This window comes from Myxocyprinus asiaticus, chromosome 48 (genome assembly GCF_019703515.2).
Source record: "Myxocyprinus asiaticus isolate MX2 ecotype Aquarium Trade chromosome 48, UBuf_Myxa_2, whole genome shotgun sequence".
NCBI lineage: Eukaryota > Metazoa > Chordata > Actinopteri > Cypriniformes > Catostomidae > Myxocyprinus > Myxocyprinus asiaticus.
Window position 1 is genome coordinate 22147536 of NC_059391.1, and position 18110 is coordinate 22165645.

The 18110-nt window shown below is 36.7% G+C and overlaps 2 protein-coding genes across 2 annotated transcripts in view; both read right to left on the reverse strand.

Annotated features, from left to right (window-relative positions):
* Positions 1 to 338: 338 nt before the first annotated feature.
* On the reverse strand, positions 339 to 12797 carry LOC127437683 (aminopeptidase Ey-like). The gene is made up of 20 exons (XM_051692751.1): positions 12154 to 12797; positions 11359 to 11501; positions 11042 to 11178; positions 10816 to 10942; positions 10222 to 10376; positions 9901 to 10014; positions 8874 to 9017; positions 8662 to 8727; positions 8441 to 8506; positions 7958 to 8130; positions 6053 to 6129; positions 5715 to 5848; positions 5460 to 5515; positions 5219 to 5366; positions 3352 to 3440; positions 3130 to 3240; positions 2449 to 2616; positions 2213 to 2353; positions 2026 to 2107; positions 339 to 1638 (listed from the first exon to the last, which is right to left on the reverse strand). Exons 1-20 carry the CDS (start codon positions 12795 to 12797, stop codon positions 1483 to 1485), a joined length of 2931 nt encoding a protein of 976 aa, XP_051548711.1. The 3' UTR covers positions 339 to 1482.
* Positions 12798 to 16306: 3509 nt separating this feature from the next.
* LOC127437511 (AP-3 complex subunit sigma-2) overlaps positions 16307 to 18110 on the reverse strand; it is a 4498-nt gene continuing 2694 nt past the window's right edge. The window contains exon 6 of the mRNA XM_051692482.1: positions 16307 to 16837. Coding sequence (XP_051548442.1) covers positions 16712 to 16837 — 126 coding nt within the window. The 3' untranslated portion in view covers positions 16307 to 16711. The remainder of the gene's footprint in view (positions 16838 to 18110) is intronic.

Consider the following 18110-nt stretch of genomic DNA (forward strand, 5'->3'; position numbering starts at 1 on the left):
AGTCGTTCGGATTAACATGAATTTTGGTCATATGTTTAGATTACAAATTGGTTTTGATATTTGTTGAAAGAATATGCCATATATGTAGGTAAACAATTATTATAAGTTATAATTAATTAACTAATACATTTTAATTACAAATAAGGAATGATACAACACAAGGGATTAATCTGAAGAATACCGTACCATAAATTACCACAATGAAAAGTTCAAAAATTAGCTAGAAATGTACAAAGTAGTTCACAGTTATAGGTTTAACAGATAAACAGCAGTGTAGATTATAAAAGTGCAAGAGTTTACAAGGGTATTGTTAGTTATTATTCATGCACAGAGGGAACTCAGTGTTTCAAAAAACGTGGTTTATTTTCATTGGACAAAATACCAAAATTATAAATTTTACAAAAAAAAAAAAAAGTTATCACATCATTAGAAAAATCAAATTTTTACAAAAATAATCAACTGGGAAAATGTAACAATCATAACACTAAGCACTCTTTAAGGAAAGTCTTTATACAGTATACAACGTCATAGGAAACGTCACCTCTGGAAAATATTGCAATCTAAAACATATAGATTGCAAGAATAAACAGCCATTCCTTTCATGTTCTAGACTAGACATCTAGTTTGCTAAGTCTAGACATCTAGACTTAGCAAACCAATAAGTCCCAGTGTTTACATTTACATTTATTCATTTGGCAGACGCTTTCATCCAAAGCGACTTACAAAAGAGGAAAACATAAGCGAATCATCTTAAGGAGACAGTGGTATGAAACGTGCCATATTACAAAGTTTCACTAGCATCAGAATAGCATTCAAAACAGATTAAAGTGCAACAAGGATTTTTTTTTATTTTTTTTTTTTTTTGTGACTGGTTAAGTGCTCATGGAAAAGATGTGTTTTTAGCCGTTTTTTGAAGACAGAAAATGAGTTTCACGGATGGAGTTGGGAAGGTCATTCCACCAACGTGGTATGATGAAGCCGAAAGTCCGGAAAAGTGTTTTGGTGCCACTTTGCGTTGGTACAACAAGGCGACGTTCATTAGCTGACTGCAGGTTTCTAGTGGGTGCGTAGCTCTGTAGAAATGATTTTAGGTATGCTGGAGCAGACCCAGTGACTGTTTTGTATGCCAGCATCAGAGCCTTGAACTTAATACTTGCATCAACCGGCAGCCAGTGAAGAGAGACAAGGAGTGGTGTAACATGCGCTCTCTTTTGTTGATTAAAGACCAGATGTGCTGCTGCATTCTGCAGGGGTCTAATTGCACATGCAGGGAGGCCTGCAATGAGAGCATTACAGTAGTCCAGTCTAGTTATGACAAGTGACTGAACAAGAAGTTGTGTGGGATGTTCAGAGAGGAAGGGTCTTATCTTCCTGATATTGTAGAGTGTAAATCTAAATGATCTTGCGGTCTTTGAGATGTGTTCTGTGAAATTCAGTGTTCCTCTTCTCCTTGAAGGAAACAAACTACAGTATGTGCATCAGTCAGGACTTGGTTTCTTCCTTGAACCATTCCAAGACGGATTTCTTGTGGTCTTTGACCCATTTGATGTTTGCTCTAGTCCTCTCGATGGACTGCTCGATGGCGAGGGTGCCGGAACCGAAACCTACGTCAGCACTGTCATCCCTGAACTGCTTCAGCTGTGTTTTTGAAACAGGGAAGTGGATTATTTCACAGGGTGTAAAATAGAACATTCAGGTATAAGAATCTGCTGTGCAAGATGACATTTGTTAAACTGTTAGTCATTGTTTCTTCCTCTTTATCATGTTGGCTTGATGGTACAACATGTACTAAACTTAGAACTTACACAATATATGGCCAAAATTATGTAGACGCAAACACAACACCTACATGTGCTTGTTTGTTATATGAGCATTGAAAATTGGTCTTTACTGGAATTAAGGGGCTTAGCCATACCCATTAATTACAGTAGAGGGGGTGCCCAAATACTGTACTTTTGGCCAAGTAATGTACATCAAACTCCACTGATTGCAGGAAATATATTAGTCCTGGGGTAGATCACATACTTGTTGTAGTTCAAATTCAGTTGAGAATCTCTTTGTTACACCATTGATCAGATTGGAGAAAGAGAAAGATCCACCTCCATATCTGATGGGAAAGAATAGAACAGTACATTACAGAACATGGCTGTCAAAATTTTTAAGCATATAATAACATAATCAATTTAAATAAAAGTATTAGAGTCCTACTCACTGATTGAAAATGTATGCCCAGTTGGTCCTAACAAAGTCCCAAGCCAAAGGTTGGCCGACCACATTGCTTGCAATGCTGATAATTGTAGAGGTGGCATCTTGCTTCCGAATTAGAGTTGTGTTCAAAGTGTATTCCAGATACCTACAAAATAAATCAAAGAATGTGGATTTAGAACAATGTAATTATGGCAATACACATGAGAAAAAAATGACCTAGTCAGCCTGTAGTGAGCTTACCTGTTCAGTAACCAGGGCTGGGTGGCACATGCCAGTGCAGCTCTCAGTTTCTCAGCCTCTGAGGCAATGGTGGCATTTCTGAACATTTCCCAGGCAAAGTCCCATTCCTCAGCACCACCTGCAGCAATGGCGCTACAGTACACTGTAGACCTCAAGTTGGGCTTTATACTGTTGGAGGAACCAATTATGAAAATTTTAGTTTTCTAGTGATCTACTAATTTAAGATAATTGGCTGCTATTTTTATGATCTATAAAAGTACTGAAAATACTGAAAATTAGTGATAGACCGATATATCGGCCAGCCTGATTAATTGGCCAGTATTTCACCATATTTTTTAGTGAATGTTGTTTAAATATTGTGTAGAATTTTGTAAACTTAATTTGCTTTCATTAAAGTGTTTTATATATATCAGCATTGTATCGACCATCGGCCACCCTGCTGTCTAAATATTGGTATCGGCATTGGCCATTTAAAACCTATATTGTTCGATCACTACTGAAAATGCTTATAAAACAAAATAGCAATTATATATGATTGATTGTTAATAATATTGGCAATTATTATTATTTTTTATAAATAATGACATTTTTATAAGTTGTATTATCTATTTCAACAAAGATGCAACAAGAATCTGATTCAGTACAGTTTTTAACTATGAGGTTATAAAAAATGAAACTCACAGGTTGACGGCAGGATTGTCCCTCAACTCTTGGAACCATGTTTTGACTAGAGTGTTACAGGCTTCCACACCAGTGCTGCAGGCAACTCTGAGTGCATTTACTTGGTTATATCTGCATATATAAATGAATTAGATCAATTGAAACCACCCCAAAATATTCCAAATAAATTCCCAAGAGCAAATCTAAACAAATCTAAATCATGCCTGTATGTGTTTGACTTACTGATCAGTATGTCCTTTTGCAACATCTGTCCAGTTTGTAAGATCTTTGAAGTAATTATACAAGGGTTCCACCTGTTTTCTAACGTATGCCTACAGGTAAAAATAAAAAAATGCATGTTAGACATCAAGACCTGTTCCCTTTGTTTAATTTTCTTAAAGAAACAGTTTCTGTCATGGTTGTCTCAGACAAGAAGGACCCAGTTGCAGAGATGAGGCAAAAATGAGCTATATTAAGCAAAAGACAAAATACAAACAAAAACTCTCAATGGAGAAAAAGGTGAACTGAAAACAGAACTAGTAAAATACTAGAACCAACCAAAGACTCAATAGCAAACCGACAGACTCAGGGAACAGACCAACACACTCACAAACACTCAAAATGATTCAGCACAGGACTCAACACAAAGGGAGCTGGTATAGGGAGAGGTAATTGGGAGAGCAGGTGCCACAGATGATCAGCTGATTGGAGTAATGACTGTTTCCAAGGCAACTGGAGCTAGCAAACTCAACATGGCACCTGCAAGACACAAGAGGGCTTGAGAGACAAGGCAAACACAGAGAAAAAACTCAGACGAGACACCTTCTGGCATCCACAAGAGACAGACCAAAATAAAACGAACTAACCAGGGAGGGTGGACATGAGTGTCCGGATCCCGACACCAGAAACGAAACCGAACCAGACAGGAGAGCAAGGATCCAGACACCATGCTCTGAACATGAAACACAAAACCAACCGAAGTGCGCATGGCAGGGAAACTACAAACCGAAGCCGTGCGCTCACACAGAGACAAAAAAACAAGAACAGGTAGAGCACATGGTCAGGAAAGTACCCCTAAGCCATGCACGCAACACAAACACAGAACAAGAGTGCCAGAAACCAGTCACCACAATAAACATGACTGACCAAGTGACAGGATCCTGACACTACCTCCCCTCAAAGGGATGCTTCCTGGTGTCCCAAAAGGGGAACATCAAACAACAGACAAGACCAGACAACACCGACAAACAGACAGAGTATGGCTAGATGGAGGCACAGAAGGTACCATCCATGGGGGGAAGGGTGGGGGAAACCATAAAGGTGGCTCTAGGTTATGGGTGGGTCCGGCGGCCTGGGAGGAGGCCTCAGGAACGAGGCAGGGAGCCAGGACCATTCCGGTGAGCGGCCAGAGAACCAACCGGACAGACCAGGGCAGATCTAGCGGATCTGACCAAGGTGCGAGATCAGGTAACGAGCAGAGAACAGGCTGGGCAGACAAGGAAGCAGATCCTGACAGGGAAGGAAGACTACAGGGGACAGACTAGATGACCTGAGATTCGGGAAATGGTAAGGGACCAAAAAGGGGACTAGTACAGCTGTAGGGAAATGGGTTGGTGAGGAGGCAGACTGAGGTCAGGGATAAGGTAAGGGTAGGGAAATTCTCAGTCTTGAAGAGGAAGGTATGTGAAGTGGCTGGGGATGAGACTAGACCTGTGGCCTCAGGCAAAATAAGAACTGGAACGAACTGTAACGCCACTGGGTACAGGGACAGAATCTGGACAGGCTGGACAGCAGCTGGAGGGGACTGGATAGGCACAGTCAGTCTGGCAAAAAGTCAGTCAGGCAGGGGACAGGGATAGGATCAGTATGGGTGGTGACTGCTGGGAGCTGGACAGGGTCAAGAAGGGCGGTGACCGCTGGCGTGGACACAAAGCCGACTGAAGCAGTGTGCTCACACAGAGAGAAAAAACAAGAACAGGTAGAGCACATGGTCAAAAGAGTACCCCTGAGCTATGCACTCAACACAAACAACAAGAGTGTCAGGATACTATCACCACAATAAACATAACTGAACAAGTGGCAGGATCCTGACAGTTGAAAGCAAGCTTACCTGCATGGGGCCGTAAACCTCAGTGCGATCAAACATCAGGTAAAAGTAATCCAGGTTATCAAGGGCTGCCTCCCAAGGCATGTACTCAGTTTCAGAGGAGAGATACTTTGTGGTCCTGAGAGCCAATGTTGTTGGAACAATTCTTGCTCTGTTTAGGGTAGAAATACAATTGAGCATTTGGACTGAGTAATGAAAATTATACTTGAAACATTGAGGAAAGGAGTAGGATTTCTTATTTTACTTGGCAAGGTTGAATGCATCATCAATTATCTGTGCTCGGTTAATAACGAGGATCCTCTAAATTGAAAACAAATTAAACAGTTGCTGTCAATTATTGTAAAAGAACAAATTCAACATTGAAAAACAAAAAAACAATCCAAATATTTTCAAATATTGTTGAATCGATATTTTGAGTTGTGAACAACATGAGAGTGCTTGCCTAAATTACATTTTACAACTCTTTTTCTTTCAACTCACTCAGTGTATTTCTTCTTACCTCCTTAGATGTCTGGAGAGCATTAAGGAGGCGTTCCCAGTTTTCATTATCATAGTTTACCCTGTAGTATCCTACCACATTGATGTTGGCCAGAATCCACTCATTTGCATTTGTTTTCATTTCATTGTTTTGAGCTAAATTACAAAAAATATAGTTGAAGCAGAAATGCAATGGCTTTATATTCAGAGAAGCAGATAGAATATTGTCCTTTTTCAACCCAATCGTCATTTGCAATGATATTTAACAAAAGGATTGACAGCATTGACTCCTGAAGAATGATGGTCTTTTTAGTAATAATTTTAGGTCTTTACTGAGACCACTGGAGTTTCCAAACTCACCAGTTTTTTGTAGCAGCCAATATGGTTCTTGCAATGCTCCTGTTTTCATCCATTTAATTGGTACAAACCACTCATAACTGAAAAAATAAATAAATATTCTTATATAGTTATCCAACATTTGAGCAAACACTAAATGATGGATTCTTAAGGAAATTATATTTATCCTTAATGTAATTAAACAGTAATTGGTCCAATAAAACACTTTATAATAAGGTTCCATTTGTTAACATTAGTTAACGTGAACTAAAAATGAACAATACTTTTACAGCATTTGTTCGTCTTGGTTAATGTTAATTTTAACATACACCATTACATTTGTAAAATGTTGTATTTGTTAACATTATGCACCATGCTTTAAAATGAACTAACAATGAACAGTTGTACTTTTATTAACTAACATTAACAAGATTGATAAATGCTGTAAAAAATACAATGTTCATTGTTTATTCATGATACCAAATGCATTAGGTATTGCTTATCGAGCAAACAGGTCTGTGGATGATGCTGTCAACATAGGATTGCATAATATCCTGCAACATCTGGACAGACCAGGGACATATGCAAGGATCCTTTTTGTGAACTTCAGTTCGGCTTTCAACACCATCATCCCAGCTATACTCCAGAATAAATTACATCAACTCTCTCTTCCAATGTCTATCTGTCAGTTGATTACCAGCTTTCTGATGGACAGGCAGCAGCTTGTGAGACAGGCGAAACTCACTTCCAGCACCTGTACAATCAGCATTGGTGCTCTCCCCACTACTCTTCTCCCTCTACACCAATGACTGCATCACCAAGGACCCCTCTGTCAAGCTCCTGAAGTTTGCAGACGACACCATTGTCATCGGCTTCATCCGAGATGACGATAAGTCTGCGTACAGAAGGGAGGTTGAACAGCTGGCTGTCTGGTGCAGTCAAAACAACCTTGAGCTAAACACGCTCAAAACAGTGGAAATTATTGTGGACTTTAGGAGGAACCCCCCAACACTGTCTCCCCTCAACATTCTAAACAACACTGTGGCAGCAGTGGGGTCATTCAGATTCCTGGGCACTACCATCTCACAGGACCTGAAGTGGGAGACCCACATTGACTCCATTGTGAAAAAGGCCCAGCAGAGGTTGTACTTCCTTCGCCAGCTGAGAAAATTCAACCTGCCACAGGTGCTGCTGATACAGTTTTACTCAGCAGTCATTGAGTCTGTCCTCTGCACTTCAATAACTGTCTGGTTTGGTTCATCTACGAAATCAGACATCAGAAGACTACAAAGGACAGTTCGGACTGCTGAGAGGATCATTGGTTGCCCCCCCCCACCCCCCTTCAAGAACCATACACTTCCAGAGTGAGGAAATGGCTGGAAAAAATCACTCTGGACCCCACTCACCCTGCCCACTACCTTTTTGAACTGTTGCCTTCTGGCCGACGCTTCAGAGCTCTGAGCACCAGAACCGTCAGGCTCATGAACAGATAAATTGCCCCATTGAGCAATAACTATGTGCAATACACAGTTTAGTCTTTCTTATATTTATCCAACACATCCAACCTCTTCTACCGTTTCATTCCTCTGAGAAAAAAAAATAAAAATAATTTGCACTGTACATAACAGATTTGTATTAGATTTGCACTACCCATGTGTATGTGTGTATCTATGTGTGTGTGTGTGTGTCTGTACGTATGTGTATAATTATTTTTTATTTTTTATTTTTTATTATTATCTATGTCTTGCTGCTATTTTTGTATTGATTTTGTATTGTTGTACACTGGAAGCTCCTGTCACCAAGACAAATTCCTTGTATGTGTAAGCATACTTGGCAATAAAGCTGATTCTGATTCTGATTCTGATTAACTAATGTTAACAAATGGAACCTTATTGTAAAGTGTTACCTTTTTTTTTTTTTTTTACATACTTGAATTCTGATGGCCTTTTAAGAACAGAGTCAGGATCCAGGAGGAAGTGTTTCTGTGAGATCTGGCCAGTTGTAGTGTTGATAGTGACCACAGGGAAGCCCATTTGAAGAACCCAACGGTCCATAATGTCATGCACAGATCTGGGGAGACTGGTGCCGGTCCTGTTCACAGCCTATAACATTTTCATCATGACTCATGAGTACTTGTCTTTTGTCTCGGCAAATCAATGTACAGTACATATGATGTCGATATTAGCCTTCATTCAACATGAATCTTGTGACCACAGAGTCACAATTTACAATTTCTTAATGTTTACAATTTTCAAGGAAATCAACCTACAACCTACTATACATAGTTGTCTCTGCATACAGTATTAATCTTGGAAGGGAGAAAGTATTTTAATATTGAAAAAAATCACCTTTAAAGGAACATTCTTATTTTGCTTAATAGATGAAATTGTATTTTATCTTAATGTTACATACCATTTGAAGATGGTCCCAAAGGTCTGTGTAAACCGTGTTGTTGAATTTGAAATAATCTAGATAGGTCTGTTGAAATAAATTGGTCATGAATGTTAAAAAAATAATAATAAAAAAATAAAAATTCAACTCACATTGAACACACACAAAAAAAGGGATATTGAATTTTGACCTTATTTTCAAATGTACATTACAACAAGGGTTAGTGTACTGAGGGAACTTACTTTGAGTCCATCAGTAAACACTGTTTCACTGAGGAAATCAGATAGCATCCTTAGTACTGATGCCCCCTAGAGGAAGAGAGCACACATTATCACGCTTTGAAGGTGGTTGAACTTTCCAACAACATGCCACATAATATTCAGCATGTTGTTCTTCATTATTAGACATTAATGTCATAAACATTCAAATTTAGCAAACAGTTCTAACACGCTACCTTACTGTAGGAGATTGCATCAAACACTTCATTAATTTGCTCTGGTCTTTGGATTTCCTCTTCTTTAGAGGACAAAGGGTGAGAGGAGGCCAGTGCATCTAAGGCAAAAACTCGGTGCACATCATTCAGAACAATCAAGTCTTTCTGTGGGATAGATACATATAGATAGATAGATAGATAGATAGATATACTGAAATAAAATAAAAAAAGCTATCTGAACCACCAACAGTCTCATCATGTCAACTTGTAATAAATTGTATGAGAATGCGAAATCGTAAAATATCATACAAAAAGGTACGACTACTATTGCCATAGAGACCAACCAATAAACAAACAGAATTTCAAATCGACACAATACGGGCATCAAATTTGAGCTAGCCTCCTTTCCAACATTTTTTTAAGGAAACATCAAATTAGGTTACTCATTCATTCCATATTTATTTATGGACTACAAATGACTGATGTATGTCAATAACCTGTAGTACGCTTCCCTCATCTCTCTCCAAACCTCAATGTTTTCTTTCTTCTTTAGTACACAACAGTTATTTTCCTATTAAAATCATGATTAGGTTTGGGGTTTGGGTAAGGGGCTTGACTTTATGGTTATGTTTAGTTTTGAGTTCAGGCTTAAACTTAGGAAAAATCGATTCGAAATAACATTGTTCGTTGGTTCGTTCAGTTTGGAAGAAAATCATAAAGTCTGTTTGTTGGCTGCGTTCATTTTTTTGACAATATTGACCTTAGTTTAGAGAATATAGTCTCTAAAATGCTTCAGGGAATCAGTAGGTTCAATTAGTCAAAAGGTTAGACAAAATTTAAGTTTCATAGCAAGACTTTTCTGTGTTTTGCCCAACCCTCATCAACACTGGCTGGCAGTCTAAAAGGGGGTAGTTGTGTTTGTACATAAGCAAACGCAACAATCAATCCTTTGCTAAATTAAGATAAGATTACAAAATTATGTAGAAACACACCAATGGCTTTTTCATATAGTGTTTGTATGGCTTTGGCTTTAACTTCAAGCACTCACAATGTTCCAGTCTGGTTCAGCTTCATGCGCCCCGAGATATGTGACGTAGGATGCAAAACCTTCATTGAGCCACAAGTCGTTCCACCATCTTAGAGTCACAAGATTTCCAAACCACTTATAAAGAAACAGGCAGGGAGAGAGAGAGAGGGAGAGATACTGTGAGAAAGAATTCACAACCTTTACAGGAGTTGTAAACTTTACAGTTTGAACCTGATAAAAAAGGAACTTCAAGCAAAGCAACAATAGATATCAAAGAAGGATGTTGGGGTTCTTATCTCATTGCACATTGACAGTTTGAAATTGGAGAAAGACACCTGATACCTGGTGGGCAAGTTCGTGGGCAATAATAGTAGCAATCCTCTCTTTGTTTGCATTTGAGGATATTTCTTCATCATACAGTAAGGCAGTCTCTCTGTATGTGATTAAGCCCCAGTTTTCCATTGCCCCAGCGCTGAAGTCTGGCAGTGCGATTTGATCTGTGCGACAGTGGGAGGAATGAAGAAAGCTTACCATTTTTGAGACTGAAATATAAGATTATGTGTGCAAAATGCCACTTAAATACATGTACTGATATAATGCATTGTCACCCAAAATTCTCCCATCATTTACTAACTCTCATGTCATTCCAAACCCATATGACTTTCTTTCTTCCGTGGAACTCAGAAGGAGAGATTCTGAATTAAGTCGTATGGTATTGAAATGAAATGAGAGTGAGAAAATAATGTCAGAATTGTAATTTTTGAACAAGCCCTTCAGGTGAATTATCCCTTTAAAATACAAATGGAAATAACCCAATCTCATCTAAAGTTTTAGCAGCTGAACTCAAATTAAAAGTATTAATCAATGATATATTAATTTTCACTTTGATCATGAAATACTGAACAACATTCTCAACTTCAATTCATACTCTCTCACCTGATTTCAGCAGTGGATAGGTGGCATTAAAATATATCTCAAAGAATCTGAGAATTGGTCCAGTCACGTTAAGTGCATATTGTCCTTGGCCTGCGTTTATGGCTTCCTGACGGGCAAAAATTCGAATCTATATGCAAAAAATACAACATTTTAGCTGTTGGAAATTGGTTTGAATCTTGAATTGATGTTTAAAGTTTTCTCATAAAATTTTTAAGGAGATACATACCTGAGGATTTTTATCATCTTTTTCAATGCTACCGAAATCACTGACAATAAATGCCAACAAATATGTTGACATTTTTTCTGTGGCTGCAAATATGGTTCTGGTTACATTAACGCCGTCCACTGTAATGTTGGTGGTTTCTAAACATAAAGAAAAAAGAGATGTGAACATATTGACTGATGACATTTTTGATCATTATAGTGAGAGATAAATTCATATTACAGCTTCTTAAATGCACTTTATATCTTTTGGTTATTACACTCCATTGGCCTACAAATGACAAAAATAAGTTATTGTACAAAACAGTGTGTTTTAGTTACCAGTGTCAATGCCATTGGAGAGGGCTGTTGTTCCACAATCATGTAGAATAGTGATGTGGAATACAGCTTTCATTGCTGGTTCATCAAAGCAGGGGAAAGCTTTCCTGGCATCTGTTGGCTGCATCTGGGTTGTGGCGACAATTCTGAAGAAGAAGGAATTTGAACTACTAATTACATTTTTTTACTAGACTATATGTTTTTTGTTTGTTTGTTTGTTTTTTAATCGTACAATGGCCGTCACTGGGGTGGTACCCTTAAGTGGACAAAAAGGTACTGTGCAGGTACATTTTTGTTCCCAAAGGAACCACCATATAACTGTATGCAAATAATTCCTCAGGGAACCATTATGAACCTAAAACAAGTTAAATAAAAAAAATATATATATATATTTGTCTCGTTTTCCAGTCAAATATCTAAATTTCAAGATTCAGTAAGAAAACAAATTTCTTTTCTTAACCCATTGGCAAAATATTTTTTCTTGCTTTAAGTATAAACCCCACCAAATTATGTTTGATTTCTTTGAAAACAAGACAAAAAGGCAAAAGTACCAGTAAAAAAAATTCCTTTTGCAGTGTACAAAAAAAAAAAAAAAAAAGTCTTGTTGAGGGTACCACCCCAGTGACGGCCCTTGTACCTTTAGAAATATGTATGAATACTTTTCAGAACAGGTGGAACTGACAAGTGACAAACAGAGCAAAACAAAAGTCTAATAGAGACTGGAGATATAGCATAATCATTAATATTATTTATTTATTTATTTTTTTCAATATATACAGTATATCAAAATCTCCTTACTTCTTAACTCCATTCTCTTCATATTCACTTCGGTAGAAGCCACCCATATCATCTGCAAGCGCTCCTAAAAACTCTGTGTAAAGCTCATAGTTTTCCCCAACGGTTAGTTTAGCTTTCAGATGAATCACCATATACTGCGTTTTCATTTGCATCCAGATCGAGTCAATGGAAGGAGCCGTTGTGCTTCCGAGAGCTCTCAAAGTGGCATCTTTTGTCATTCTCAGCTTATTGGAGTGAATGAGGATGAGGTCTGTCTCTTGCACACATTTGAAGACCACGCTGGACATCCCTGTGAAGTAGTAGACTCCCAAATGAGGGTCCGGCTGGAGCCGTGGCCATAGGGTGACATTGTAGGATTCTGGAAGCAGGGTTTGAGGAAGCCGCCACTGATCCCAAGGCTCATTGGATAGAGCTGTTGTTGGAACCAAACCTGTGGTTGTTCCTGTTGTTGTTGGAACCAAACCTGTTGCTGCTGTTGTTCTTGAGGTGGTCACTTCAACAGTGGGTTTCACCTCATTCTCATTGTTCTTGGCCTTCTCTTGGGAGTAGACCACAGAGAGGGCTATGATTGTGGCTACCGCTCCAGCAGCTAGCACAATCCCCACTATCCCGACAGTTTTACTGATGTAGAAACCTTTTCCCATGCTTGAAAGATACCGTATGACAGGATGAGAGGAGTGAACTGACATCTGCATGACTTTTTAAGGCATGCAAGGGAAGACTCCCCTCCCAAAAGAATGAGTGGTTCATCCATTACCACAGCAACCCTTCAGTGTACAAGAGGGCATCTGGAACCTCTTTCAAAGGGTCAATGATACCCATGACAGGAAATTCATGCAGAACATTATCTGAATGTGATAAGGCCTGATCAAAACCACAAAACACAATTCTGAATGTTGTTGGCCACTATTCTTGAACTACAGGCTTTAGTTACAACTTTATTTTTCAGTGCCTCTCTTGCAGGGACTATTCTCTGAGCTCTGAAATTGTTTAAATGTTTGCTACTTCTATTGATTTTGAATCACAGAGTATGATAATCTGCAGTAAAGGCAAGTAGGTTCATATTGATAAAGCTTCTATAATTTCACTGTTGTAAATCGATTGAATTTGCTGACACAAACTTGCATTTTACAAAAAGGACAATGTCCTCAGAAGCAAATGTACTGCACATCAACCCAAGTAACTGTTGGTATAGACACTTAATTGCCGGAATAACTGTAAAAGAATAACTTAATGTCACTGTCATGTCTACAACTATCATTTTCATTAGGAGTGAAACAATCCCAAATTGAATCTTGGTTTAGCTAAATAACTTTGCGTTTACCATGAGCTAAGGACAGGATTAGTAATAAATTAACTTGTAAAATACTCCCGCTGTGGTAGTCACGCTGGATTTTGTGCATACTTCAAAAAACTGTAAAACTAAAACTGAATGTAATACACTGATTTGGCCTTTGGATTTCTTTTATGAGGGAAGATTGTATCAGGGACATAATTTATGCTTTAAATTAGTCTCTGAAAATACAGATAATAGTCAGACTTTTCACTTTTCTAAGTGTCTAGTATTTTGAATGAGGTAATTGCATTGCTGTTACAGGTAATCAGTGTTTATGATACCTCCTCCTCATCACATGAACTCATATCTACAAATACACTATAAATGAGATGTTCAACAAAGTCACAAGTCTCCATAAAAAAACCTTGGCTACTGTTGTGTAATCTCAAAGCAACATTATCACATTTTATTAACAGTATGGTGTCATAAATGACCTGTAGTATGTCAAAATAAATAAATAAATACAATAAAATAGCAGTTACTGATAAATATGAACTTTATTTTAAAATGTTAAAAAAGGGCCTAAAACTTTCATTATCTATCTATTCATTTTATAATGCATTTTCATTTATTGCAGACAATAAATATTTCTATGTGTCCATTTATTGTGTCCAATCATGAAATGTTTATATAAATAACACTTAATCAAAAGGTTATCAGCAGTGATTTCCCCTTTCTATGTAAAATAAGAATTGTGTCAGAGGACCTTCAAGTCTTGCCATTGTATCTCAAAAGAAAAAAGCATAAAAGTTAGTGACGAAAATGTTGAGTCAATTCATCAGAGTTAATACTGGAGTTACTGATGGCTCTTGACCTTTCATAGACACCTATTTTTACAGATAACATTGCATGATATCAGAGATTATTAGATATTTCACATCACTTTTTTTTTCTTTTTTTTCTTTTTTTTTTTATATATGATGCAATTGTTATCTTTTGAATTTATTTTCTGTTGACTATACATTTAAAGATCACCATTTTAAATGCATTTAAGCTGATTTGCAAACTCATGGTGAGGTTGTTAATGGTCACAACTATGATTTGACAAAAATATGCTGATGCATAGCTGCCATACATGAAACAGACCTTGCCCTCGGTAAGGTTATATTATTTTTTTAAGTAACCAGCGCAAATGCACATATCTATTTTTTATATCCTGGATTAGTGATGTTACATGTATCATTTACATCAAGTTCAAATATACAGTATATGTATGTTTTGTAACTGAAGTTCATGTGGAGAAGTTTATGAAACAGGTGGCTGTTTATGAAGAAAGAAAGTGCCTTTGTGTATGTATCTCCAAAATACAATATGGTACAATGTTAGTCCTGGAAATTGACACTTAGGTCACATGTAAAATGTTTGGATTTCATTTGATTAGATAAAAAAATGGAAATGCAAAAAAAGTGATGCCATGACCTTTTTCAGAACTACCTATTCTTAGCCATGTTTTAAGATCACACAGGTTTTTTTGCAGATTAACCATGTGTAGTTCATCACACTAACTATGAAATGTTCCACTAGTGTTTGGCAACCAAAAAGTGTCCAATAATTTGTTTTAAAATTCAAGAATATACTGTATATATTATCATTTCAAACCTAACACACTTTTCTTTTTTTTTTTAAGAAAGTGTGCATGAGCTATCTTTTAAATAACTGGCACTTTGATAATTTGTTACCTAATGCATTCATTTTCATTCATCTTAAGTGAGAATGAACTGTTCAAACACAGCAGCAGAAGATATGGATGCTAACACTATTAAAATATCGATCTGATTTCAAAAATCAGTAAAGGATGGTTGAAAAACATGTGAATAAAAAACGGTAGCAAAAATGTAAGTATTGTAAAATATACATCCAAATAATTATTTTTTAACTCTTCGAAATGGTAGGAAAAAATAATCGGTGCAGTAATTCAAAGAGTTTTTTTGAGAGTGGATATTTTGACATACATATGACCTTTTACTCACCATGATATCACTCTCTCACCCCTGCTCCACGATTACTCACCCTCATACAGCAATTCTAATGAGGTAACGTGTCATTTAAGTCATTATGAAATGACCACAATGCAAAAATAATGAATAATGCATTGAGTAAATTAGAAACAACCTCTTTGAAATGGTGAAAAGGGCCTTATTTTAAAGGGAAAATGCACCTAAAAATGAAAATTCTCTCATCATGTATTCACCCTCATGCAATATCAGATGTGTATGACTTTCTTTCTTCTGCAGAACACAAATGAAGATTTTTAGAAGAATATCTCAGCTCTGTAGGTCCATACAATGCAAGTGAATGGTGATCAGACCTTTGTAGCTCAAAAAAATCACATAAAGAAAACATAGAAGTAATCCATAAGACTCCAGTGGTTAAATCAATATCTTCAAAATCAATATTATAGGTGTGGGTGAGAAAAAGATCAAAATGTAAGTCCTTTTTTTTTACTCTAAATCTCCACTCACTTTTACATCTGAAAGTAACATGTGCACCCTGTTTAGTTTCACTTTCATATCTGAGTAAAAAAGGACATAAATATTGATCCGTTTCTCACTCACACCTATTATATCACTTCTGAAGATTTGGATTTAACCACTGGAGTCAAATGGATTACTTTTATGTTTCCTTTATGTGATTTTTGGAGCTACACAGTTCTGATCACCATTCACTTGCATTGTAAGGACCTACAGAGCTGAGATATTCTTCCAAAAATCTTAGTTTGTGTTCTGCAGAAGTTAGAAAGTCATACACATCTGGGGTGTCATGAGGGTGAGTAAATGATAAGAGAATTTGTATTTTTTGGGTGAACTATCCCTTTAATAATTAACAAGACCTGAAATTGGACAAAAACAGTATTTTAATGATACTGCATACAATTTAAATAATACATGTGTAACATTTACAGTTTTAGTGGTTGAAATATTGGCAGAAAACACACAAATCAAACAATGCTGTTTGTTGGAATGTTGCTACATCACAGACAAAATACAAAACAATTCTACAATCAAAGTTTGAAATGAGAGGTTATTTTATACATTTTTGGACCCAGTAGTGTGCTTTCAACTAAATTAAAATGAAATATAGGTCCTCAGGGTTTAAAAATCCTGTTGACTATGGTCAGTCATGAGTCCATAAATGGCATCAGGGAAACGGTATCTATGGCAATGAAGCTCAGCGTCCAATAACAACAAAGAATATACCGGTAATAGTAAGTAACATGCAGCCTCAAAATGGGGAAAGACTGGGCACTTTTATATTGATGTCTCCGATATTGATGTTACGGGGTATTTCAGGCAGGTTCATGTTTTTCACTGCCGAGACAGCTCGTGCTGGTGCTGCAGACAGTCCACCCTAAAAAAGAAAAAAAAAAACACACACACACACACACACACACACACAATTTTAAATGTTCAGTAAAAACTAGCAGATCTGACTGTTAAATACACAGTAAACAACTTTCTTTGTTACACTAGAGCATTTTAATAAATGTATAATAATTGATAATTATATATATTATACATTTATATATTTTTATAATAAATAAAACATTTATATAGAATTATATTATAAATAATATTATAATTTTTTATATTTATATTTCATACTAAAATAACAATACTTTATATATATATATATATATATATATATATATATATATATATATATATATATATATATATATATATATATATATATATATATATATATATATATACACTGTATATATCAGATTATGACATCACTTTTGACCAAAAGATTTATTTTTAACCTTAAAAATCAAGTACTTTTAAGTGCCACCACACTAATATTTCAGTCCTGCACAGGCATTAAACTGATGACATGACCTGATCTGACCAGTACAAATTCAAGTCAAATTTTAAGACCAAACCAGACCTGAACTCTAAACAGCTCACTCTCTTTTAATTTCCTCTCCAACCAAGACACACATTCTCACAGGTTCTAAGTGTGCATGTCCGCAAAACAAAATATTTAGAATAATAATTGATTTTTTTAAACCCAGCCCCAAACCAAAAAGTTTGTTGAGTCCCTTTGGGTTTTGGTCAGGTAGCAGATCATCTAACTGCTAATACCTAAACTTTCTGTGACAAAGTACAGTACAAAGCAGATATTATAAACCAATGGCATAAGGCAGATGAAAATGTATGATTTAAATGGAGTAGTTCACCCAAAAATGAAAATTCTCTCATCATTTACTCACCCTCATGACACCCCAGATGTCTATGACTTTCTAACTTCAAAATTTTGGAGCTTCAAAATTCTGGCTACAATTCACTTGCACTGTGAGGACCTACAGAGCTGAGATATTCTTCTAAACATCTTTGTTTTTGTTCTGCAGAAGATAGCAAGTCACACACATCTGGGATGGCATGAGGGTGAGTAAATGATGAGAGAATTTTCATTTTTGTGTGAACTATTTCTTCAAGGCCACAGTACACTGCACCACCATCCTGTTCCGGTATCCTTCCAAACATGGTGCCCTGATTCTGCTTTTTTTGTCACCCATGTGCAGTGTACTGTATTAGGTAACGCTTCCTTAATTTAAACCTGTGAAAAGTTTGTCATGCTTTCAAATACATCTAGTGTTGTCAAACATTATTTATTG

Bases quoted from the DNA above. Each gene is read 5' to 3' on its own strand.
- LOC127437683 (XM_051692751.1), bottom strand. From the start codon at position 12,797: ATGGGAAAAGGTTTCTACATCAGTAAAACTGTCGGGATAGTGGGGATT. The intron at 11,179-11,358 runs GTAACTAAAACA...CTTTATGTTTAG, and splicing joins CTCCAATGGCATTGACACTG to AAACCACCAACATTACAGTG. The intron at 1,639-2,025 runs GTATGTGATCTA...TCAAAAACACAG, and splicing joins CTGAATTTGAACTACAACAA to CTGAAGCAGTTCAGGGATGA.